This window comes from Mesocricetus auratus, unplaced genomic scaffold (assembly GCF_017639785.1).
Source record: "Mesocricetus auratus isolate SY011 unplaced genomic scaffold, BCM_Maur_2.0 Super-Scaffold_100023, whole genome shotgun sequence".
NCBI classification, from domain to species: Eukaryota; Metazoa; Chordata; class Mammalia; order Rodentia; family Cricetidae; genus Mesocricetus; species Mesocricetus auratus.
Window position 1 is genome coordinate 11,709,595 of NW_024429204.1, and position 27,687 is coordinate 11,737,281.

Here is a 27,687-nt window from a genome sequence, read left to right on the forward strand (position 1 = left end):
GTGTGGTGATAAAGGCTGTTAGGTATGGGCTATTTAAGCTTTAAAAGAAAATAAAATCTTGTCGGGCATTGGTGGCGCATACCTTTAATCCCAGCACTAGGAAGGCAGAGGCAGGATGATCTCTGTGAGTTTGAAGTCAGCCTGGTCTACAAGAGCTAGTTCCAGGTCAGAATCCAAAATAATACAGAAAAACCCTGTTGCAAAAAACAAAAAAGGAAAACAAAACAAAAACTCTAGCATTCTTCCAGATATGTAATGTAACTCTCTGTGATTCTTCTAAGTACCAAGTTTCCCTTAAATTCTTAGAATATAAATTTTTAAAGTGTTTAGACACAACTACTATATAGTTAGTATATAAATGGAGGAATAAATTATTTCATTGAGTCTGGAGATGTGGGGAAACTGATCCTATAAACTGATAATATAAAATTATATTAATATATATATATACCCTATGTTGACTACATTTTCAGATGATTTATAATATATTGATTTTTGCATTGTGTGATGACATCTTGCTTGTACAAATAAAGCTTGAAGTTCAGAGCTTGCCTCTAGGTAACCATAGAGCTCTGGAGGTCTGTATAGACAGGCAGGAAGTGAGATAACTGGGTGAAACAGGATATAAGCAAGGAAAAACAGGAGCTCTCCCTCTTGTCTGCTGAGACACTAAGGAGATAAGGTGTGGTGGTGGTGGTTTGCTCATTCACTCTAATCTGTCAGTATTTTCCTCTATATCTGACTCTGGGTTTTTATTAAATAAATCGATTAAGATCTCCACTTGTAGTATTGTGTTTTACAAAGGATTTTCTAGTTATCATAAGCATTTTAATTCCCCAAGTGTCTTTCATAGCCTTGTCTTGATCATGTTATTTCTGTCTGATAGTTAATTTTAAAGTAGAGAAATCAAATTTTGAAGTGGAAATTTTTACGTAATTCAAGTAAACTTGAGATTGAAAAACCAATAAATTATTAGCTGTGACTATGAATCAGGTTGTTCTAGTATAGGCTGATCACCTGTACACTCACCATCTAAAATATATTTTAGAACTGGTAGCCATTATATGCTCCATATGAAAAGTTCACAGAAGGTCCAGATGCCTTTCAGGATAGAACTTAAGGTCTTCGTGATAGAAAATTATAGTCATTTGTTTCATTGTTGGTTCCAGCCCTTCTTTTTCTCTTCTACCATTTGTGAGCATTCCTCTACCTTGGTGATCTACAACTTTGTCACCAATTCTATATGTGCACATCAAAGCCTATCTCCAAATGATTCTTTATTTACCAGATTATTTCCACAATATGCATGTTGGATAATGAAGGCAAAAATATGAAATTAGAAAGTAATGTATTGACTAGAGCTATTAAAACTTTCTAAATACAATATAACTTAAAAAATAAATAGAGAGAGCCCATTGGCCATTTTTGAAACATTTTATATTTGTTAGGTCAAAAGTAAAGAGCATTCAGTAGTTATAGAAGAATAAATCATATGACTATACTTCCATAATTAAATCATATATATGAAAAATGAGAAAGGTCAATTGATATATAAAATTTAAATGTGGGATTTCCATGAAAAAAATTGTATGCAAAGAAATACATCAGTTACAGTTGAAAGACATGATGTCGATAATGGAGGGTAAGTGGTCAGAGTCATGAAACAAATGACTAAACACACATTCTTCAGGATGCAAAATTTCTGACAGTCTCAGATATGGTAGATGTAATTTCATAATAGGTATAATCTACAACAATTGGCAACTTGCATCATCTTCCTAATATTCCCACATGAGTTAACCTTCTGTTCCCCTGTATTTAGATGTATATTTATTTTTGAACTTATTATTTGTGCTTGTATTTTATCGTCTAATCAAAAAGACCCATCATCTTTACACTTGTCCCAAAGGCCACAGTTCCTGGGAAATTGCACATTTTAATACACACTTAATTCAATGAATCTACTTGGTTTTATTATCTATTCTCTTATTTTAACCTTTAATCCTAAGAAATTGAATGTGGGAGTGTAAAAGAGAGAAATTCAACCAAGAAAGCAAATCACTTGAAAATTTTATCACTAATGAAATCTATATGGTCCTAAAATAAATACAGATTATATTTATTTTAGATAATATTGAATAGTTGAGATTTTCTCAAACATCTTTTTTATCTATGCCAATATTATTTTCTTTCAGAAACCATATAATACAAACATAAATATAATTTGGTAAACAAGATAAGAATGACCTCTTCCTATGGACTAACGTTCTTGTGAGGAGATACACATTGTCAGGGTTACAATAGAAAATACAGTCATACTGCTCATTACCCATTGAACAACTTTAATACAAGACAGGTTTTAGTTAGTCAGGAAGAAAATGTTAATGATTTTAAAGCATCAGCAAGCTATACCAAACATTAGTGTAAATGGAAATCATGGGATAAATAACACTTGGATAAAATAATAAAATAATTTTTCATGAAAAAAGGCAATAGTTGTCAATGGTGGGAAGAAGGAGATATACAAAAAAAAGGAGAGAGGGAGGATGGAGAGGTTAATATAGAAAGGGAGAGATGGATGGGGGGAAGGAGGACCAAGGGAGGGAAGGAGGACTTTACATTGTTTAGTTTCCTGCTGAGCGGCCATTCAAGGCCATTTGAGAACAACTTGCAATGTCACCCCCAAATCCCATATGAGACACAACAGAGCAGGGGAGTTCTATAAATGTTTCTGGGACTGTCATGATAAAAATTTTGATAGAGGTAAAGAGACAGCCAACAAAAGAAATATATTTGATGACAAGTTCCAAGGAGACATGGGCATCATAGTTAAATGGACTAAGTAGTCAGATTGTAATTCTCTGGAGGAGCTCCATTTGATTTGGTAAGTATATAACAAGAATGCATTGGTATAGAGATATCCCAGGAACAGACTAAGTAGCATGAGCTCAGGACTTTTAAGTGATAAGAAACTAGGAATAGGATCGGAGTTAGATATGACTTAGTGTTGAACACAGGTGAAGTAAGGAAAGAGAAGAGCGTCTACAAAGGTTAGCTTTTCAGTATTCATTTTATATTAAAAGTAAGGAGGCAGTCATTGCAGATTTTAGAAAGAGGACTCATTTCCTCACAGGTCACTTGGATTGATTTGTGTGAAAGCATGATGCAGTTTCATTTAAGAAAGTTTGCATTAACTTCTCCATTATTGCTTAGATTGTTAGCTGGCCATCCTTGTAGATCCTTGGACATTTCCCTACTGCCAGATTTCTCTTTAAACCTATAATGGCTCGCTCAATTATGGAATGTCTTTTCTTGTTCTTCTCTATTCTTTCCTCAACTCAAACTTCCTGATCCCTTGTGTGCTTCTCTCCTCTCTTCTCCCCTTCTCATTATCCTAAATCTCTCTCCCCTCCCCCATGCTCCCAATTAGCTCAGGAGATCGTGTCCCTTTCCCCTTCTCTGGGGAACATGTATGTTTCTCTTTAGGGTCCTCCTTGTTTCTTAGTTTCTCTGGCAGTGTGGTAATCCTTTGCTCTATGTCTAAAATTCATATAAGAGTGAGTACATACCATGTTTGTATGTTTGTGACTCGGATACCTCATTAAATCCCCTTCCTTGATAATGAGATTGATGACTACCTTATGTGCCATCCTAGAGCCTTCATCCAGTGACCATGGAAGCAGAGGCAGACACTCACAGCTAAACACTGAACTGAACTCCTGGAATCCACTTGAGAGAGGGAGGAGTGATTAGCAAAGGGTATCATAATGCTTTGTTTGGCATTCGCTTTTATCTCATAACTTTATATATTTTTTCATTTCTGCCTGTGTATTATAATCCACACCACCACTACCATCCAAAAATTTCAAAAGAGAAGGAAAAAAGAATAATTTTCAACACACAGAGCAAAACACATTTCTAATATTTTTGATCAAAAGTCACTTAATTTTTCCTGTTCTTAGAAAATGTGTGTTTTTGGATTACAATTTATAAACATATATTTAAAAGTGTACTTCAGTAAGGTATAAGAATTTTTTGTGACCTCTGAAATTACTTAGATGTAATTTTTATTATTTTCTGCTTTATGGTTCACAATTCCCCATTTTGCAAAGAAAAACTCATGGGAGCAAAAACAGAGAGCGCACACAAAGCGTTCAGTTTATTAGGGAAGGCTCTATCGAGGTATATGCAAGCTATTTATGTCATGCTCTTCTTCTATTACCTATGTCATTTATGTATTTCCTTAAGCCATACATTCTAAAACTCCTACCAGCTCAGATAGAATTAGTGTACTGACTTTTGAAAAATCCACTTTATACCATTTTATCTTTAGCTTTACATAATAAAATAGATTGCATTTCCCCTAGAGCTAAAATTTGTGGGACAACACTGTATAAAAATTCTTGGATGCTAAGGAATAATAGAAATTCTGTGCCTTCGATTACATCTCTTTTCAGACCCAAATGATAGGTCTTTAGGAACTGTTTTCAAAGAGGCCAGAAAAAAATATTTTCACATGGACAATACGAATGATTCCTATCAGTACCAATTATTCATATTAGTTTTAAAATACAAGAAAGGAAATAATGGTGATGTGGGTTTGTCCTTCTCACATATAAAACATTTCTTAAACTTTTAGAAATGGATTATGTTTGTTAACAAAGATGTAAGACAATGGTATGAATCCTTTAATATATAAAATGCATGTCCATTGTGGAAATGAGAGAAACATGAGTAAATAATATGAGAACCAAATGACCCAAGTTATTGTTGATACAAATTCTGATGTTAGAGATGAAGAAAATTCATTTAAAGAACATATATATGCTATATATAATTTCTAAAGAACAGCAGTATCATCTACATGGAAGAGAGAATAATGCTCTCTATAGTAGCACTCATTAAGAATGAAAACAATCTGAAGAAAAAAATTGTCATATGAAAAGAGTAAGTTTAAGGAATCGTAACTACTCTAGCATGTATTATTTTTAAATGTACATCACACAACTGAAATGATATTTTTTTTATTTTATGTAAGAGACAGGTTTAGCATTCTGTATCACAATATGGTCCTGGGAAAGATAATGCCAGAAGGCTAGGTTTAGAATGTCTTAAAGAAGATCGAAAATGCCAGAATGTAAATATATAAGCAAAGGAAAAGAGCACCAAAGTGAAAGTCACACTCCCTGGGTTCAAAGCTTGCCTTTGTAATTACTAAGTGGAGTCTCTGCCAAGCAAGTTCCACTTAGCAACAGAACAGAACTGCAGAGTGACATCATTCTTAAGATAAGATTGCAAGGCATGACTACATATGATGGCCAATATTATATCAGTGTGAGGTATGGTTATATATGATGACCAATATTGTAACAGTGTTTTATTCAGTGTCTTGTGGGAGACATATGGCTTTAATTAGAATCCAGACTCACATTTCATGATTACTAAGGGATGAGGGTGAGGAAGAGGAATCAATGGGTATGGGTTTCTGGGAGAGAATGAAGATGCTTTCTTCCTTTTTTTAATTAAAAATAGAATCTACTCTCATACAATATATCCTGACTATATTTTCCCCTCCCTCCACTTTTATCAGCAGATGCTCTCCCCCACTATTTCTTCTACAGAAAAGAGCAAGCCTCCAAGGATGACATCCAAACAGGACAAAACAAGATACAGAAAGCCAAACCAAAAGCCCTCCTACCCAGGCAAGAACAAAGATATTTTTATCTGCAGTTATTGAAGAAGTAACTGTACTATCAGAAGAAAATATTAACTAAACCCTGCTTTGTCGCTGTTATTTGCTGAATGACTTCATGACTTTATGTTAGATATTCTATACTTTAAACAACCTGGTACAGTTTAGTAATAATCTTTCCATTTTCACTGAAAAAATGAAAGAAAACTTTGGCTAAGAAACATTCTGAAAGTGAAGGAAAAACATTATCAGGAAGTGATGTTACTCTCATCTAACTCCAAACCCCACACTTTGACTTTTAGTAATACATATGTGTTTCACAAGAAAGACTAGTTCAGGTTTGATTGTTTAAGTTGGAAAGCAATATCCCAATATCAGAAGAATTAAAAAGGCAAGGACTGCAGAGAAACGCATGTGTCAGGATCATGATGAGGTCATTGGTGCTGGTAAAGTCCTAAGCAGGAGACATGGAGGGAAACTACTGTTCTGAAGACAGAACGTCAAGTGAGGCGGGATAAAGACAGAGATGTCAGGGAGAATGGGAAGGGAGAGAAAAGGCTTATCCTGTAGTCTGACTGAACCCTCAGGACAGTTCAACAGGAAGAATTCCAGCACAGTCAATTAATATCTGCTGCACAGGCTCCTGGCCTTTATATATATATAGTTTGAAAACATAACTGAGAAGGCAATGGGCAATGGCTGAATGTATGTAATCTTGGCTAGAGACTTAGCCATTCCACAGACACCTTCTGACAACCTCAACCAAAACTCTTTCCAGTAAAGATGTGGCTTCTCCCTGTATCCCCTGACCTTGGCTTTTCCTTTGCCATCTTTGCCTGTCAGATGTTCCGAGGAAACACCTAGTGATCTTATTTAATTTCTAGGTACCATTTGAAGAGAGTAACTTCAAACCCTATGAAATTCCTGTGTAAAACCATTGCCAAACAAAACAGGTCCAATTCTACCCTGCTTTTGGGATGCCCACGCCCATGCCCATATTCCCAGGTGTGTCTTTCTTCTGAGAGCACAAACCTTTGTCAAAGTCCCATTATTGACCCAACTCTGGTAGGTAAACAGGCTACTGTTGCAGTATCTAAGCAGTGTATCCTGGGATGGCAGGAATCGAGTTCCCTAAAACTGTAACTGAATGCCTCTTGCTACGGAGACTGACAATTGGAGTTCAGAAATTGTTCATCACCACTCGTGAGGAAATTCTGAAAAAGATAGTTCCAAAAATACAAATATGACAGTTTGACAGGACTTGGGGAAAACAATTTTTAAAGTTGTAGGAGTACAAAAAGGTTGTGAGAGGTACAGAATGCCAGGTACAGAAACGACATTGAGAAGATTAGTGTACAGAAATAACTTGTCATGAAGAAATGATATTATGCGATGTGAGTGGAAAGCCCACACACATCATCTATACTTCAGGAAGTTTACTAGGACTTGGGGTCAGGAAGAATACACCTGGAAGTTTCTAATGTTGGTGACTTCTTTGCAATTACTAAAGAAAGATTCATGTATATACTAGCATGCTTAGAAAGCCCATTTTAAGAGCGGGAGACACATTCATATTCAAAAATAACATACATTTGCACCATTACATTTTCCTGATCGGCATGTTCTAATATGACCCCAAGAACAACACCCACTCTTTGAGGCATCAATCACTGTCTGGATAAATCCAGTCAAAATGCAAACCTGTAACTAGCAACACTGTTAAATCTCAGAGGGAAGCAAATGGTTGTCTGTCAAAATCGCCTTTGCATCTTTAAATTTCCCCTGTTCCTTAATTTTCTCTGCTTTTGTCAAGAAGGTGTCACATAAAATCTCTCTTGCAGGGATCTGTGAAAAATGGAGGCTGCCACAAATTGGGATTTCACAGACATTTGGTTGTAATTTTAAGAGATATTTAAATTTTTAATTTATATTTCGGCATAGACTATGCCGCCAGCTTTTATGTTTCCTTGGCAGTCTTTCTCAACTTCAAATTCTGCGACAATTCATGGGCATTTAAAATTAGAAAAATAGCTTTGAAGTCTTCAACGCTCAATTGCCAGGAATCTCACCTTGGAGACTAGAATATAAATGCTAAGTGGATAAGAGCCAGTAGAATACCTCAGTTTTCAAAGATTTTCCTATAGATTGATTCAGTGATTACAAATATATTGATTATGTGCATACAGGTTTAAGTGCTGTTCCACTCCGGCCTGTAAGTCACGTGGTTTTAAATTGAGTTCCTGGTCATCCAGTCACAGAATCAAATGAATTAACGGAAAAATGCTTGTTATGCACTTTTGCTGTTTAACTAATTCAGTTCACTAAATATATTTAACTTTTATGATCTTCATTGATTCTCCATATTGCACAGTGTAGAATTTTCCAGAGACAAAGAAGATATACTTTGTATTAAATAAATTATAGACAATAATTGAAGAATGAAGAACCAGAGAGCAGCTGAAAACAGCAAAACTTTCAGAAAAAAAAAAACTCTTAGATTACATGAGGGAAGGAATATCTAGGACCACACACAATAGGGCTGCGGACCTCCTCAGACAAGGAACAAACAAAAACGAACAAGTCAGAACAGATACAATGAGGCAAAACATCTAGCGGAATTCTCAAGAGACAAAGTATGGATCAGTGATAAACCTGACAAGACTTGAGACTTTTTAACACATTTTCCAGGCTGAAATTGAGCATTTGTGTTAAAAAAAAAAAGGCTGAATACAAGCACTATGGATATTTTTTCCTTTTTTATTTTATTGAAGAACTATTGCCATAAGGGAGGAAGAATTCCAGCAAAGAAAGCATGTTGGGAGAGGTAGGGAAACTTCAAATAGCAACAAGTTTCTGTAAAATGGGAAGATTGCCTATGAGGGTGTTCGTAGATCAGGAGAGGAAGTCTCCTTTGGTCCCTGAAAGCATTACTTTATGTCTTAGTGTGTGACGTTTTTGAGTTTCTAATATCCTCCTTTGCAGGACTAACTGCTACTCTGGAAGAATTTTAAAACAGTGTCTCCATTTGGGATCAATGTTCTAATCTAGAGAAGGACTTCATTCTTTTCCTTTTTCTTTACTTAAGTTAAAAACAAGCTTGTTTCAGCCGGGCAGTGATGGCGCACGCCTTTAATCCCAGCACTCGGGAGGCAGAGGCAGGCGGACCTCTGTGAGTTCGACGTCTGTGAGTTCGAGGCCGGGCTGGACCGATAGCCTCCAAAACAATACAGAGAAACCCTGTCTCGTAAAAACCAAAAAAAAAAAAAAAAAAAAAACCCAACAACAACAACAACAAAAACAAAAAACAAAAACAAAAAACAAAAAACAAGCTTGTTTCACATGTCAATCCTAGGTCCCTCTCCCACCTCTCCCCCCTGCCCTCCCCACCAGGGCCCCCAAACCCCCACCCAAATTCTACTCTGATCCTTAGGGAGGGTGAGGCCCTCCATGGTGGATCTCCAGAGTCTGTCATTTCATCCAGGGTAGGGTCTAGGCCCTCTTTCAAGAGTCCAGGCTGAGAGAGCATTCCTCATTGTGGCATGGGCACTCAAAGTCTATTTGTACGCCAGGGATAAATACTACTCCGGCCCCATAGATTACCTAGGCCTCCTCACTGACACCCACAGTCAGGGGGTCTGGGTCAGTCCCATGCTTTCCACACAGCCATCAATCTGGAGTCCAAGAGCTCCCCCTTGTTCAGGTCAACTGTTTATTTGGGTTAAACCCACCCATTCTTAACTCCTTTGCTCATCAGTTCTTCCTTACTGACTGGAGTTCAGTTTAGTGTGTAGCTGTGGATGTCTGCCTCTGCTTTCATCAGTATCTGTTTCCCAGACTCTCTGGCAGTGGGATTGCATGCTGGCAATCCCCTGATTCATGTCTAAAATCCATAAATGAGTGAGTACATACCATGTTTCTCTTTTTGTGATGGGGTTATCACTCAGTATGGTTTCTTCTAGTGCCATCCATTTGCCTACAAATTTCAAGATCCCATTGGTTTTTTTTTCCCGCTGAGTAGTACTCCGTTGTGTAAATGTACCACATTTTCTCTATCCACTCTTCAGTTGAGGGGCATCTAGGTTGCTTCCAGGTACTAGCTATTACAAATAATGCTGCTAGGAAGATAGTGGAACAGATGTCCTTGCTGTATGAATGGGCATCTTTTGGGAATATGCTTAAGAGTGGAATTGCTGGATCTTGTGGTAGGCTGATTCCCATTTTCCTGAGAAATCTCCACACTGATTTCCAAAGTGGCTGTATGAGTTAGCACTCCCACCAGCAGTGAAGGAATGTTTTCCTTTCTCCACATCCTCTCCAGCATCAACTTTCCTTGGAGTTTTTGCTTTTAGCCATTCTGACAGGAGTGAGTTGTTTTAATTTGCATTTCTTGGATGGCAAGGAATGTGGAGCACTTTCTGAAGTGTCTCTCAGCCAATTTAGATTCCTCTACTGAGAATTCTCTATTTAGTTTTGTACCCCACTTTTTGATTGGATCCTTTGGTGTTTTGGAGATTTGCTTCTTGAGTTCTTTGTAAATTTTAGAGATTAGCCCTCTATCAGATGTGGGGTTAGTGAATATCTTTTCCCAGACTGTGGGCTGCCTTTTTGTCTTGCTGACTGTGTTTTGCTTTACAGAAGCTTCTCATTTTCAGGAGGTATCATTTATTAATTCCCGATCTTAGTGTCTGTGCTACTAGAGTTATGTTCAGGAAGCAGTCTCCAATTCGTTCAAGGATGCCTTCCATTTTCTCTTCTAAGAGGTTCAGTGTGGCTGGATTTATGTTGAGGTCTTAGATCCATTTGGATTTAAGTTTTGTGCATGATGATAGACGTGGATCTATCTGCAGTCTTCTACATGTCAGCCTCCAGTTATGACAGCACCATTTGTTGAAGATGCTTTCTTTTTTCCATTGTATAATTTTAGCTTGTTTGTCAAAGATCAGGTATCCATAGGTGTATGGGTTAACATCAGGGTGTTCAATTCAATTCCATTGGTCTATCTCTTTATTTTTGTGCCAATACCAATCTGTTTTCAGGACTATAGCTCTGTAATAGAGCTTGAAGTCAGGGATGGTGATGCCTCTGGATGTTGCCTTGTTGAACAGAGTTGTTTTGGCTATCCTGGGTCTTTTGTATTTCCATATAAAGTTGAGAATTGTTCTTTCAAGGTCTGTGAAGAATTGTGCTGAGATTTTAATGGTTCAGTAAGATTGCCATTTTTATTATGTTGATCCTACCCTATCCAAGAGCATGGGAGATCTTTCCATTTTCTGGTATCTTCTTTAATTTCTTTCTTTAAAGACTCAAAGCTCACTTGTTTCGTTAGTATTAACCCAAAGTATTTTATGTTGTTTGTGGCTATTGTAAAGGGCGATATTTCCCTGATTTCTTTCTCAGCCCTTTTATCGTATGTATATAGTAAGGCTAATGATTTTCTTGAGTTTATCTTGTCTCCTGCCACTTTGCTGAAAGTATTTATCAGTTGTAGGAGTTCCCTGGTAGAGTTTTTGGGTCACTTATATAAACTAACATAACATCTGCAAACAGTGAAAGTTTGACCTCTTCCTTTCCAATTTGTATTCCCTTGATCTCCTTTTGTTGTAGTATTGCTCTAGTTAGAACTTCAAGGATAATATTGAAGAGGTATGGAGAGAGTGGACTGCCTTGTCTTGTTCCTGATTTTAGAGGAATCACGTTGAGTTTGTCCATTTAGTTTGATATTGGCTGTTGGTTTGTTGTATATAGCTTTTATTATATTTAGGTATGTTTCTGTTATCTCGGATCTCTCTAAGACCTTTATCTTGAAGGGGTGTTGGATTTTGTCAAAGGCTTTTTTTAGCATCTAGTGAGTTGATCATGTGGTTTTTGTTTCTCAGTTTTTTTATATGGTGGATTACATTGATGGATTTTTGTATGTTGGTTGAATCATTCCTGCATCCCTAGGATGAAGCCTACTTTGTCATGGTGGATGAGTTTTCTGATGTGTTCTTGGACCCAGTTTGCCAGTATTTTATTGAGTATTTTTGCATCAATTTAATATGTGTTATTAAAACGATGTGCACACACGTCTCTGTATTACCTCTTATGGGGCATAGCTGTGGTCCAGCTGCTGTTTTATGTCTTTCTCTTCATATTTGTATGTGTGCATTTTGGACAAAATCCTCACACAGATCTGTAAATATTTGCCCCCAATCTATTTTTCCCATTTACAGTTGTTGTTTTTTAAATGAAATTCAATACAATATTATATTTGCTGATCTTGCTTAGATTGTGTTTTTATGATTTTTATTTTATAATCATATAATTTAGATATCACCTGGGTAGAGAACACAAGGAAAGCTTGCCATGGAATTTTAATATTTATGAGGCACATTGCTAGGTCAATCCTGCAACCAATGTGGCATCTTTAGACACAGATTCTGACATATTGTGAAGACACCATTCAATTCTCTCTTGACAAGGTTCTAAGAATGTATAGTTTTTTTAAAAGGAGGATGACAATGACAAAAGAATTAGCTGAAGGTATACCTAACTTGACCTATTATAAATGTCTTATATCTTTATCACCTTTTCACCTATTATTTTGGGATGGTTCTCACATCACTCATTATAATGAATGCAATTCATAGCTTTGACATACATATAAAGTCTTTGTGTTTTCAGATGAGTCTATAAGTTCTTCCACCCATGCTTTCTAAAGGGGCACAAATGATGTTGCTAAGAATGACCTCAGGAAATAATCCAGTGCATTTCCTCTTACATATCTCCCAATTTGTGCATCTAGCTAAGGATTTCTGTGCTTCAGGTCTATAGTTCTAATCCATATGCAAGAAACAGTTGCTAGTAATGTGCCAAACATAGTGAACTTTACCATACTTTTGCACACTCACTGTTATAGTTGTACTTGAGTCATTCAGTAATGCTAGATAGAAATCATATAACAAGCAGTCATTATCATCAGTCTCTAAAGGGTATGAGAAATTATTCCCTAGGGTAACATTTTTTTAGAATCAAGTTTGCTGTTCTCTCTTGAAAACAGATATTTACCATTCTCCTGGCTGCCTCAACTTTCACCTCATCCAAGGCTGACTTTATATGCCCATGTTTGGTTTGATGGCTTTGTTTGATCAAGCATTATTGTGAAAAGTTTTAAACACGGCATCATTTTTTTCCCTTACACAGCTTATCAGTGTTGGATATACATCTATTATTTTTCTCTGATACCTCTGAATAATTTTTCCCAGTTTCATCTCTGTTGTTGTAATAACATACCATAGGGGTGGAAAAGCACATAAGGGGAAAAGGTGGTTCAAAATTCCAAAATACGGCCGGGTGGTGGTGGCACACGCCTTTAATCCCAGCACTCGGGAGGCAGAGGCAGGTGGATCTCTGTGAGTTCGAGGCCGGGCTGGACCGACAGCCTCCAAAACAATACAGAGAAACCCTGTCTCAAAAAAAACAAAAAAAATTCCAAAATACAGTCCCTTGCAGATAGGAAGTCAAGATGACAAGAACTAGAAACAGCTAATCAAATCGCATCGACAATCAGAAGCAGAAAGAAATGCAAGTATGCATGGTGGGCATTCAGCCTGTTTTTGCTATGTTTATAAAGTCTATGTCCTGAATGTAAGGAATGGCACTGCTCACTTCCAGGGTGGCTTTTCCCTCATCCAGTAAGGCAACCAAGTCAACCACCTGCAGACCAATGTGATCTAGACTCTGCTTCTGTGCGACTCTTACAAAGTGATGCTAGGTTGTATTTGTTAACAAACTGACCATAGTAATCTCTCCTTCTCTCTCTGCACTAATATCTATTGTAAATTGTTATTCTTTTGATATGCTCGCTCATACCACTGGTCTGTTCTTTTTGTATAATTCCTTAGACCGTAACATTTATAAAAATAAAATGTGTCTTGATTTTCTAGTGACAATGTAATTGCCTCATTACTCTTGTTGTTTTGAGCTACTTGATGTCACAAATATGTCAGCTATCTGAAGTGTCTCTTCACTCTTCAACCTGTTTGAAATTATTTTCAAACTGTCATTCCAGAGGGGGGGAAAACTGCATCAACAGCATTCATATCGTTAAACAAGAGACAGGCTTCTCTCCTGACTGTCGACAAGCCCTGTCACACGCACTGCATGGACTTCCTTCTTTTCCCTATCTTAGGATTCATCCCATTAAGATGGCTGCACAAAATCATCATGAAAAAGCTACTTGTATTTTAGTAGTCACCAAAAAAAATGTGGTTATCTTGTATTGTGCCATAGGTTCTCCATATATATATATATATAATCTATGTGATACCAACTATTCATATTGTGTATGTGCATGCATGCATGCGTGTGTGTGTGTAATACTAATTAGATACAGTCGCGTATGTGTGTGTGTGTGTGTGTGTGCACGCTCACACATGTGTGCAGGTGCATTTGACTGTATGGAGATCACAGGTTAAACTTCAGACATATTCCTCTATTCTTCTCCTTACTATTCTTTTATTTGAAAAAGTTTCATTCTCTATGTTTGATCACATTATTTCCCTCCATCCATTCCCTCCCAGATCCTCCAGATCTCCCTACCCACCCAACTTTGTTTTCTCTCTCTTTGCAACAAAAGCACATATATCCCATATACAAAGAAATGGAAATAAAAATTCACAAGCAAACTGCCAGTAAGACAAATAGTGTTAACACAAGCCTACAAAAATACCATTGAATTTAATTTGTGCTGCAACTAACCCTGAAGATGGGACGTGCCCTGAAGGGCCTCTCTACATTGCTTTTTGAACCAGGTACTCTCAATGAACCAGAGTTGGCTGTTTCTGTTATGCTGGTCAGCCAGTGAGTGTTGCTATCCTCCCATCCCTGTTTGCCAGCCCTAAGCTCTCTTTATATCTGGATCTTCACAATTCAGGTCCTAAGCCTTGCATGCACATCCTTTATCCATAGCGCGCCTTCTCTTACCTTGTAGAGTACTCCCTGATACATTTGAATTTTAATATATTTATAGTAATCTTATGCATTTTCTTGGATATCTGAAACATTTAAATTGTACAGCATCGAACTGAGGTCTTAGATTTTTTTCTTTATTCTTCTGAGTTCTATGCTTAGAATTTATAGTTTACTTCGTCCTTGTATTGATTCACATCACCAAAATGAGTCTCCCTCTTTGTTCTTTTTCCTTTTCACATAAAAATGTGACTGGATATTAAAATTTTCATCTTCAGAATATATCATGGGCAAGTCTATTTCTCTGCCACCACTCTAGTCCAAACTGACAATCATGTTTCAACAAGACAGCCTTAGGGAGCTAGCCAGGTAAACTGAGACAGTATGATCTATGGAAAATAAAAGTTAGATCAAACTAGATCAGGTTACTTCCACATAACTCCTCATAAAATCATTAAAACAAGTAAATGGTTTAAATGACTGAGTTAGCATGGGTAAGGTTATGTCTAGGCAGAAGGAGCTTGCCTAGTATTGGAGATGGTTGCTGTTGTATGGTTGCAAGAAATGTCCTGAAAGAATATGAGTTTAAGTATGCCAGATATAACAACAGAAATACTCTCTCTCCCTTTTCCTCTCCCTCTTCACCCCATATGGTGTGTGTATGTGTGTGAAAAATTCTGAGTTGTGAATTTCACCTTTCAGTCTTTCAAAATATTGTATCCTTTAAACAATGTATATCCCAATCCCATTTGGACTGTTTCGCTGTCAGGACATTTTCTCTGTAGAAACAGTCTGGTTTCTCCTTACCAGTCCAATTCAGTTTCTCTCCATGAACTTCTATCCACACTTGACAAACAAAATGTGCTGGTCTTTGTTCTGCAGGTAAAGTTTTTCTCCCATGTATGGTTCTTTCCTCACTGTAAGTGATACACTATACTTTCTCCAATAACACCATAAGTGTATCCTACTGACATCATTAGGCTCTCATATAACATTAAAAAACTTCTGAATTTACAAATCTTCTAAATTGTACCTTTTGAGATTGTTCAAGAATGATTTTAATTGTATCTCACAGTAATGTAAGCCCTTATATTATTAAGTATAGAATAAGCTTATTTTTATTTCACCATTTATGTAACCAGCAAATAGTCCCTTTATGTATTAATAAGTAATGTATACCATATTATTCCACAACATAACTTATGAGTAGAGTACATATATAGTTGTAAACTCTATTATTCCTAATATGAATAGATTATCTTTATACATTTTACATTAGCAGAAAGAGAAAACCATTTGTCGATTTGAAGAAAACAACTCTTAGCCTGTGTAGCTGATATATATTTAAGATGAGTTTTTGATAAACTTCATTTCATTTCAAAACAATAAAGGGTGAGCCCTTTACATCCTAATGTCTTCAGTTCAAATTCAATGTCTCTACTCTAGGACTCTAGTTTGTACTCTAGGAAAATAGAGCTATAGATTTCTCATGTGTACAGTGTAGGTATAGTGACACCTTTTTCCAGAATTGTGTAAGAAAGAAAGGAAGCATATATGAAGAACAACTTAGTACATTTTTCCTAACATTGAAATACCTAAAAGTGTTATTGCTTATTCAGTTTGAAATATTAGCCTGATAACTCTCTTTAGCTACCATCTTGCTATATATCCATGCTTTACTTACTCCAATTACTTTACCTTACAAAGGCTTCATCCAACATTTCCAAATTTGTAGGTGATTTAGTTTACTGGATCAAAGTTAACTATACCAAGAACTTTTCAGTTCTTCCAATGATACTTTAGCAAACATTATCAATTTTCAGTTGAGTGTTTGTGGGGAGTTGAAGTCACATAAGTATTATAGAAAATGTATATTTGTGTTTGAATTTTATTGTTTTGTTCTGGAAGTATAGACCTGTTATGGAAACATTTTCATAGGTCTATTTTATGAAAAAAATATCTTTTGATGACCTAGAGATAATAGTTGATTATTCTTTCTACATAATGCAAGTTGTAAAAGGAAATAAAGAGTATAAATATATGAGATTCTTGTTAATATGGTTAATAATGAGAAAACACCTTAAATGCAAAAGGGACCTCTATAAAATATACACTAATGTTACATAATTTTTTATTCAATATATTTACTGAGGTTGATGTTTCTTTTGTTTTTCAGGTGGTGAGGGCTGGATTTTAGATGTTTTACATGCTAAAAATTAAGGTAATTACCATTCAGGTATAACTTAAACTTTCAATAAGAATACTTTTGGGGATCCTTCTGAAACAGTGTTTCTTTGATTTTTGAAATTATAATATAATTATACTATTTGTCTCTTTCCCCTCCTACTTCCCAGCCATTCCATGTATTCTTGTCTCTCTCTCTTTAATTAGTGTCCCATTTTTATTAATTATGTTTACATGCATATATATGTATATATATCTGCTCAGTATGTATAATGCTTACATATATATGTTTTCAGGGTTGATAGTTTGTTTTTGGATAACCAAATGAATATGCTCTTCCCCAGGGAAGATTATTAATCCCCCTCTCATTAATCATATAATATTTTTGCGTGAGACTACGTAATTTTGTAAAGATAAAATGCTCAAGTAACAGCATAACCATTTAGTAAATAAATGTGGATTTATTATAAATCTAACTTGCTTAAACAGTTTTGTTATTTAGGTAGATTAATGGTTTTCAGAATAAGTCATATTCATTTTTAGCTGTTAACAAATTTAATTTCAAATGAAATTAGAGGATATATTTATAGATTTGAGTTACATTTTCTCAAAACATTTGCTATTGATATCACATATATTACCTCATTGAATATTCATCACTGGGTTAGAATGGTTCAATTGCATGTTACAAAACAGGAAGTAAAAAGGACTGGGCAATTTATTTAGGTCCATAGACCTCTTAAAATAATTTGAAAGCAAGTGGATATCTTTTTGTTTGTTTGTTTGTTTTTGTTTTTCGAGACAGGGTTTCTCTGTATTGTTTTGGAGCCTGTCCTGGCACTTTTCTGTAGATCAGGCCAGCCTCGAACTCACAAAAATCTGCCTGCCTCTGCCTCCCGAGTGCTGGGATTAAAGGTGAATGGATATCTCTAACCATTTTTTTCACCTTATGACAAAAAAAATCATTCCATCTCCAAATAGCTTCAAATTTTGATGTATTGTTTAACTAGTCATGTTAAAACACTGAAACATCATTCATAGTAACCCTTCTATAGATTCTAGCTTACATGTTTTGAGTTTACTAAATACATAGTTTAATATTTAGGTAGAAAGAAATTAGCACGGTAGATAACAAAATAATTTAAGATAGTACCTGAAATCTGATCCAATTCTCTTCCCATTTTCTGGTTCTCCAGGATCTGGACATAAGTTGGAAGCTGTTTTAATGCCGCCCTCATTTACTGTAACAGGAGAAATAAACAGCAAACAAAAAAATAGACAAAATGTGTGGTTAGAAACACATGATAATAACATTGAAATCTATAGACACATACCATTAAGCATTTGTTTATGCACCTGAAGTTACAATATCACTTCAGAAAACAGTAATAAAGATATTATAATATCTTTTCTATTAAAGTATATATTAGAAAACAGTTTTGATGGCCATCTTCAATATATGTGCCATTATGAACATTAACACATAAACATTGGATGCTTTTGTTTCAATAAAGTTTACGTTTTAAAAGAGCCCAGGTATTAGTGCTATTGTTTCCAACATTTATTTCCAGTAGAGTGATCACTTCCTGTGACTATGTTGCCTGAGTCTTGGTTACTTTTAAGTTGTAATAAAAAACAGTATAACAAAACGTTTGTTACTAACACTTCTGTATGCAGAAGAATTTTGGTTTGCCAACAGGAAAGTAAGAAAAGATGGTGTAAATTACTGTGTTTCGTTGTATTTTGATAATGCTGGAAAACAAGATGATGGGTTTACCCTCATGTAATATTTATAACTTTAACATTTAGCTATTTTGCATATTTTCAATGTTTTTTAAAGATAATTCAGTTAATGACAAGTTAATAGTTTTCAGTGAATCAATTATCATCACTTGAATAATTAAACCGTACTATTCCTTAAGTTTATTTATGCAGGTTTTAGTATATATGTACATATGGATGTACAAATTTATTCATATCCAAACAGGATCTCATTATACAATCCAGGCTGGCCTCAAAGTGACTGTACAACATTCTGGCCTTAAAATCATGATTATCCATTCGAGAATATCAAGTGATGTTGTATTATAATACCAAACTTACGATGAACTTCTGAATATGTCCTATTGTTTATCAACTTGTAAGGTCTCCTGTCTCATTTAAGAAAAAACAGGGCTCCGGAGAGAAAAAGAATAGAGCCTACAATGGTCCTTGTATTGCACTGTAGATAAAAACCACCAGAGCGTCACTTCTGGGGACTAACGATGCTGGTTCTCCCTCTACCTGGGCACTCACTGCATTAGTAGCTTCCTGGACAACACCATTTGTCAGCATAATTTGACTGCTTTAAAAGAACTGCTTAAGTCATTTTAATGCATAATCAAAAATGACAGTTGATGGAATTGGGCTTATTTTTATAGTCCCAATCCATCATTGTCTTTAAAACGAATCACCGGCTTACAGGTGATCTCTCATACAGTTGTGTCTACTGTAAAGTCATCAAGTTCTCAAACAGATACCAAATGGTGGATTTTCTCACGTAATTCCAAAATGACTTGCATAGATATCACGAACAAATCAGTTCCTGCCAACTCTGTCACAAGCTCATAGGCTCACTGTGTGTGTGATTTTTTTTTGTTGTTTCCTCAAGTTGCCATTTAACACCTCTAAACCTCTCTGAGGTCTTTCTGGTCCTTAGTCTTGGTAGCGAATTCCACTTCAGTGGGATAGTTAATTCTAGGTTGTGGACCGAGAGCAAGTCATTGTGAGTTTTTTCACTGTTCAAAATATTTCCACGGATTGTACAGATCCTGGATATGAATCTGTCATCTGAACCAGAATAATTCAGAGGATTTCAACGACTCAGTCCCCAAAGCTTCCACTGGCATTTACTGCTGCTCAGATGCAAGCCAATTACCCTTATACTTCTGTGATAATAATATGGTCTACCTTCAATCGAACTGTGAGTATGAAATGACTGCTGAATTTTCTAAAATGCATTTTATTATTGTTAACATCTCCAAAGGCTTTAGTTAATATACTAAGCCATTTCCATTTCTCACTAGTCATCAATATGCATGTTTTGCTAAAACACAGCTCCTTCCTCTCAGTATATGATATTTTCATGGATGCATAAGTTTTCTTCATCTCCATACAATTCTTTCTTGTTTAGGTATCAAAAAACTTTATCAAACAATCTAATGCAAAATTCTGGATCCTATTTGTTTAAAAGTTAATCAAATGTTATTATCCTGCTATTTCTAAGCCTACTTCTTAAATAACTGAAGAGTATTTTATTTAGATACTGGTTTATATGATTTGAAAAACATTTTGCCAGATAATAGTGATTTTTATTTTCTTTTTATAACCTAGAGTTAAATTTATAGTCTTTATGAAACCATAAAACTTTAGTTATTTGAATATAGTGGTAAAAACTAACAGAAGGTAACACTTTTTTCAATACTTTTTCCAAATTTTGAGTTTTCTAAATTGTCACCATATCCTCATTTCGTTTCAATGAATGAGAATTTTGATTGTAGTGCCCTATTTTTGATGCTTGAAAGGCTTTTCTCTATAATACTGAATTGTGATGTTTAAAACTGTGTTGGAGATTAAAAGAGGTGTAATGATCCAGGTTTACACAGCATGTTAAAATACATAAGTGAGTTATGATACCCCAGTTAGAAGATTAAGAATATAAATTTTATCTTTCAACTCTCATACTACTATTGCCTCAACTGCAACATTATGCAATATTTTACATAAATAAAATTATTTATTTACATTGTACTATATGTCAGGAATCATTCTAGACACTTTGTATAATTAATTTGATCCTTCAAATAACTCTCAAATTAACTACTATTACTGTAAACTTCCTGTAGGTGAGCAGGCTGTAGCATGGATAGACTAAGAATTACGTTCAACATAAAATACTGATTAACGTCATTGTCTAGAAAACTGGAATGGCATAACTTTTATACATCATTATCAAAAATTCAAACTATCCCACATTGTATCTTAGTATGAAGACATATTTTTTACATTCTCAACTAAATAATTTTGATAGCCTTTGAAGACACGGGTCAGCTCTGTTACCATCTTTTTTGTGTAATTTCCATAGTGACTTTCAGTATGGTGTGCATGTGACTGTTTGTAGAGTAGAATGTTGAGAAATGCATCAGAGATGGGAAGACCTTTGTCACTTAAGGCTTTTAACTATTCTTCCATCGTTAGCATTGATAAGGATTTGGGAATCGGTTTTTTTGTTGTTGTTGTTGTTTTGCACAAACAACTGGACAATGGTTTTAAAAATTGAATTATTCAATTTTATAAAGGACAGTGTATTTATTTTATATGAGTTGAAAATGAACTTTAGAAATCCATACATGGTTGGTCACTATACTTATTCTAACTGAAAGAACCCTGTAAACATCAGAATGGAATTTCTATTAAAGTTTTTTTCCCTCTAAAACTAAAATTAAGTAGATTCTGATTTAAATCAACCTCCATATGGCCTCTTTCTTTTGATTGCCTTATTATTTTATTGTTTTTAAATTTTGTTTAATTTTTTTAACTTTAAAAATACATTGCTTTGGATTTCTTGCTGATATTAAACACCAAATTGTTGCGTTATTTTCATACGAATGCACTTAATATCCTATAAACAATTGCTCCTTATTTCATTTAGTTTCCTGTGAAAATGCTGAGTACTTGGGGATCAAGACTGAATCATACCCTTCCCTTTATTGTATTATTCGAGCAGAGCACAGCAGAGGCAAATGTTGAGTAAGTGACTCATGAATGAGTGAGAACATGGATTTGATATAGTAAATAAAAGCATGATTGCATAGAAGTTTCAGTTTCTTTATAATTCTAAATTATATACCATAGGACTTTACTAAACAGTCAGTAAGTCACCAAGTTGAGCAAGGTGAAAATATAACAACTTGTTTTGTTGATAGTTTTGTTCCATTTTTTCAAGTTTCTTAGAAAACCAACAAGTTTTGTGCTTAGATTGTCAAACTTTTCTTTCCAGGAAAAAGGATGGATGGGCCAATTAAAGAAAAGTAATCTTTTACTTAGCTCTCAGGTGGACATTGCCAAAAAGAATCCTGGAGTGTCATGGCCACTGATCTAGTTTGCCTTAGTTAGATACACTGGGAAGGCAAGTCTTAGCAACTGTGTGTTTTATACCAGCCATTCTGACACTTGGTACTACCCAGGCAACAGATACTATTCAACCTCAAGACAAAGAGTTTTGACTTTCATTTTTAGTTAAAGGTTGGATATCCAAGAATAATAGAGGAGGTTTCATATTATTTTGGGTTGTAGTAGATATATAATAACAAGTGCTGAATGTAATGTACTTTATTAAGAACAGGCAATAGTGATTAAAATCAAAGTTGACATCAACAATGAGATAATAGGCTGTTTGAATTGAAAGCAAATATCCACACTTTTTGCTTTGTGTTAATTATTTTCCTTGTGACTTAAGCTTAAATACTGATGATCGCTTTTTTATTCTTCAAGTAAGAGAAACACTGAAATTCTCTGTTAATGTTTGTATCTATGGCTCATTAAAATGATAAAATATTTATTTCACACATGTTTCACCAACAAAACTAGGCAATTCCACACAATAGATAATATCTTTATATTTTATATTAATAAGCTGAATTATCCAGAGCAAGCAGAAGCTTGGATCATGGCACACATGGAGGGACATTTATATAGACAAAATGAAAAAATGAGCGAGAATGAGATTTGGTATTCTACTTAAAATTCCAAATTAAATAAACAGAGAACCTCAATCTAGAAGAACAACTATAGTAGGTCTTATATTTAGGTATGAGAACATGTATATTCTTGTCATGTAGCTGTGATAAAATCTGATATTCTGGAGTTGTCAAACTTATTAGGAATTTTTTTGCAGCCCATAGTACACAGTTTTTCAGTTATGGGAATATTATTTTATTTCAAATTAAACTAAACAGTTTATGTATAAAATATATTTTAGCATTACGTTTTTGAAAATTGTTTAAATTTTTTGAATAAACATGCTTTTTAACCCCAGATATTTAAAGAAATAATAATTGCAAGCTGGGTATTTTGAAAATATCCAAAATGTGACTTCCAAATTCAGACGATTTCAATTTTGTATTCACAAAAGTAACTAATAAAATGTAAAAAACACCTTAAAGTTAATCTAATAAAAATTAATGACATAAAGGATACACAATAGTTGACACAACAATTCAACTGATAGTTTAATATTTATATATATAAAACCCTAAAAATATAAGTAAACTGCTTTTGTAAGACAGTAATAAATGAGTTTTGACAACGAATTAGTTGCAAAGCTATTTAGTTAGATTTTTTTGTTTGAAGAAAATTTAATTAGAATGTGTTCTGTTCATGAATATGTAATATTATTATGCATATTTAGCAATAGCTACTCCCAACTCTCCATGTTCTTTTAGAGTTCAGATGTTGGTATTACATACAGGTTTTCTCCAAAGTGCATATATATACTAATGAACTAGGAAATTTCTATTAATTGCTATTCTATCTTATGACAAGTGTGCACAGCTCTTTAGAAACTATTCCTGTAATGTTTAATGTATAAGACAGCACATATATTTTATCTGTGACTTATTTTGAAATATAGGGCATCAGATGACAAAGCCCAGCTGAGTAAAAAAACTATTTTACACCATTTAAGAACATTTTCAAATTAGGAAGTCATTTAAATAAATTTATTTAGAAATCAATATGAGGTTTTTATTTGAATAAATTATCGAATAATAATAATACTTTTAAAAATTCCTATTAGAATGTTCCTTAAACTATGTCTGTGATAATTGAGACATGTGCAAATCAGTGTTGCTAAAAGATTTCAACAACATAAGGAATTATTTGCATTTGTCCTCAACACCGAAAATAAAAATTGTTATTATCATCACATGAAGTCACAGTATCTTTTTACATTTCAATTACTTTTAGCAAAAAGAAGTATGAGTTTGGTAAATTACGTAGTACATATTTAAATACAACAAAATATTGCATAACCATCATGCATGTTATATAAATGTTAATGCAGTTATTCGGTAAACGCACAGACACTTAGATAAAACACACACAGACACCACAGACACCACAGACTTCACTCTTGCACTACAGAAAGTGACAAAAAGGAGTTGCACTCACAGAGAGAAAACTTGTTGCTGTTGTCTTTCCCTGGAAACAACTTAAATCCTCTAGATTTAAAATCTATGGCCTTTTTCACTAGTTAAGAAAACAAACAAAAACATGTATCAGGAAATACAGTTTTGAAAATGAAATTCAAGTTAACAAATTTGGTTAGCATGGAATCATGTAAGTTAAAAAAAGTACTGCCCTCTTAAGCTTGAATGATGACACTCAGAGGAAAACGAGAAATAAAAATAGCATTAAACATTGTAGAATTCCAAATACTATATATAGGGAGAAAACTGATACAAATGTGTAGGTTTCTTTAGAACTATTTAAGTTCTAGAATAAATTTCTGACTGTCCACAGTAAACCACTTGACTTCATAAATTGTACTGGATAAATTATACTTGCAAACAAATGGTGGCAGTGGTATTAAAAGAATGGAAATAGGATTATGATCTTTAGTATTTTTTAAATTGAATTACCAAGAACTTTTTGAAATATTATGAAAATAACATAATTGGAAGAATTAGTTAATATTTCTGCCAATAATGTTCACAAGTTATCATTGCTCTTTACACTATGATTGATGCCAGAGCAAATGGCCCCAAATGTATGAAAAAAAATTACAGGTGTTTGATATCTTTTCATTTGGTGAATTTAAGCCATTCATCTGATGCTGACCATAAGGCATGGAATTTTGTTATTGTAATGCTATCAGATTATTCATATCAAAAGAGATGCAGCTGTATATTAATGAAAAAATACTTAAATTAATTTGTTACTCCTTTTGATATATGTGAAAACCTAGCAATGTCTTAAAATATTCTACAGTAATTTGCATGAAGTTGAAGCTGTATCTTTTACTTGAATTATTTTCACACTTATCATCTCGAATTTTATGCATGTGTGTGCACGTGTGTGCATGTGTACGCACGCCTGTTTTTGCATGCACACATGCAGCAGCATGCGTATAGAGAAAGAAAGCCATTTCTTGAATTTTATCTTTTTTTATTGTTTTCTCTGCTATGTGGGTTCTCTGGATCAAACTAAAGAATTCAAGTTATGTGGTTAGAATCTGTACTCACTAGACATTTCCCAATCCATAAACCTGTTTTATTTATGTTACACATTAAATAGTAGCTATGGATTTTTAAAGAGTGATTGGTGGTATTCAAAAGTCTACTAACTTAGACATTGTGTGCTTTCTATCTCAAGTTTGTCTTGACTTTCTATCCTATATATCTAATTCTCATGTATTGAGGTTGCAGTCATGAGCTACCCTGTTGGGTGTTGTTTGATTTTTCTGACGGACTCCAAGGCAAACAATTATCCATGTAAATGTAACCGCACTAGATGAAAATTTTAGGTAACTTGACCTAATAATGTAACTTGATCTAATAGATATATTTAGATACCATTTATTTTCTCAAAATATCATGCAGTGTGAATAAGAATTTGAAAGGATAATTTAATTTATTAAATATAGTGTAGAAGTTTTCCAACTCCATTTTACTGTGTTAGAAATTGGAGGACATAAATGTTAAACACTTCATTTTTATTTTGTTTTTCCAGTTCCAAAAATTTTTCAAAAATCCCACATGTTTTAAGTTGAACTATGACCAATCAGCTCATATTTTTTATTGGTTATGAAACATTTTAAGGAGTTTTTTTCTCTTGAATACTCATAGTTCTAGGAGGGCAAACACAGTACCAGGCATTTACTAAAAGCTATCATTCTATGATTGCATAATGAAATCGCAATATATAATAAAGCAGCAAATGTGTGGTAAAACAGGATTTAAGCGACACGATTATAAGTGCTTCTTATGCAGTTTTGGATGAAGAAGCCTCTTTTTTTATATAATTTTATTGTGAGGTAAGAAGTTAGGCGTAGGAAACATCCAAGTCTTCAATAGTGACCCTCATTTAAGAAAATGATGACTGCTACATCTCAAGAGAGGCTTTTTTTTTTGTTACCTTTGTGCACTATACAAATCCCAGGGTGATATGAATATATGAATAAAGTTTAACTCTACTGACATGTTCAACTCCTCTAAACTTTTTCTCTCCACTCTCCACTGTGACATTTTCTGCTGTCTTAAATACTTAAGAAATTCTGGACTTCGGCCTTCCAAGCACAAATTACAAATGAAACTCCATTTCACCGTAATATGCAATTTGGTTTTTAAGTATTAAAAATGAACTTGAATATTATATTTATCAAATCCAAATTCGAAAAATAACCGTAAGTGAAACAATTGTATATGCAAAGAAACAAAATTGCTGAATATTCTACAGGTGGAATCATTAAACCCTTATCAATTTTTAATTGTATTTGTAGTTTAGGAGAAATTTGTGTATACGTTTGTATGTATAAAAAGGTATAAACATATGAAATTCTTTAATTGACTTTTCTTCTTTTGATATTCTCAAACTGTAGGAGGATGGACACGGTAACAGGTCATTTACTAGTTATACATAAATATATATAAATTTTAATATACATTGTCTTGAGCAGTTGAAGCCTCTTACTTGTGGTTTTTTTTAATGAAATCACACACATTGTATGTGTGTCTGTGTATGTGAGCTAAGATTTTCTTATTAGTTTTAGTGGAAAACCGATTTGGTTCTTTTACTTTTAATAGAGAAATGCTGCATGATATATTGCATTGGATTTTTCTTTTGTACTTTCCATGCTAATTAGTGTTTTTCTATTCTCAAAAATGAATTTGAACTCTAAAGTCTTTTAAAAATCAATACAATTGACATTAATCTTACTATAATTTTATGTGAATCACTTGAAAAAGCTTATTTTAGATATTTTAAAATGAATGTCTTTTATAAAATAAATATATGTGCACATATATAATTAAGAACTTGTTTTGAACCAGCTATTACTAAAAGTTTTTTTGTTGTGGTTGTTATTGGTGTTGGTGGTGGTGTTGATGGTGGTGGTGGTGGTGTGTGTGTGTGTGAGATATGGTGTATGACCTTATTGTCTATGTTAGGTCATCATTGCCAGTCAAAACTGAGGGTATGTTATAAACATGATAGGAAGAAAGGGCAGTAAGGGAGACAACGCTGGCAGTGGTCTTTACTGGTAAAAATGACCATGCTATGTAGATATGATAGAAGATATAAAACCGCAGCTATAAATTTTGAAAAGATAATTTTTAAGTGACATTTCTGTGACAGCACTTACACAGTGCAAAGTGAAAACAAAATCTCCTGGTCACACAACTGTCACCTGCAGGGGTTGGGAAGGGGTGGGGAGTGAGGGGTGAAATAAGGGTAGGGAGGAGGAACTGTAAAATGAAAAACATTAAATAAAAAAAGAAATCTCCTGATTTCAAGTACCTAGGTTGAAATACCTGATCTATATAGTACACAATCATAAAGGGGCATATCTAATATGTGTCCCATTTTTATTGTCATGCATGCTTAGTAATATATTGCAGTTTACATGACAATGTTTTTGAAATGGAGATGTTAAAAGTTTAGTATTGCTGAGATAAATAGCTTTATTGAAAATAATTAACTTGGATTTTCACAGGATCATAGAAATAAATCACATGATATAGTCAAGACTATCAGAAATGACTACATTTTTAATGATGTTGTAATATAATATATAAAGTTATTTATTCCTAATCACCAAGGTTATA

General features: G+C 34.2%; 1 protein-coding gene across 5 annotated transcripts in view; it reads right to left on the reverse strand.

Moving 5' to 3' along the window:
- Positions 1 to 27,687, reverse strand: part of Csmd3 (CUB and Sushi multiple domains 3) — a 1,035,998-nt gene that overhangs the window by 606,264 nt on the left and 402,047 nt on the right. For 3 of the 5 annotated variants that reach the window (XM_040730387.1, XM_040730386.1, XM_040730385.1), the window contains 2 exons: positions 24,035 to 24,112; positions 17,979 to 18,066 (listed from right to left, as the gene is read on the reverse strand). In XM_040730387.1, coding sequence (XP_040586321.1) covers positions 17,979 to 18,066; positions 24,035 to 24,112 — 166 coding nt within the window. The remainder of the gene's footprint in view (positions 1 to 17,978; positions 18,067 to 24,034; positions 24,113 to 27,687) is intronic. The other 2 variants (XM_040730388.1, XM_040730389.1) reach the window with 1 other exon arrangement.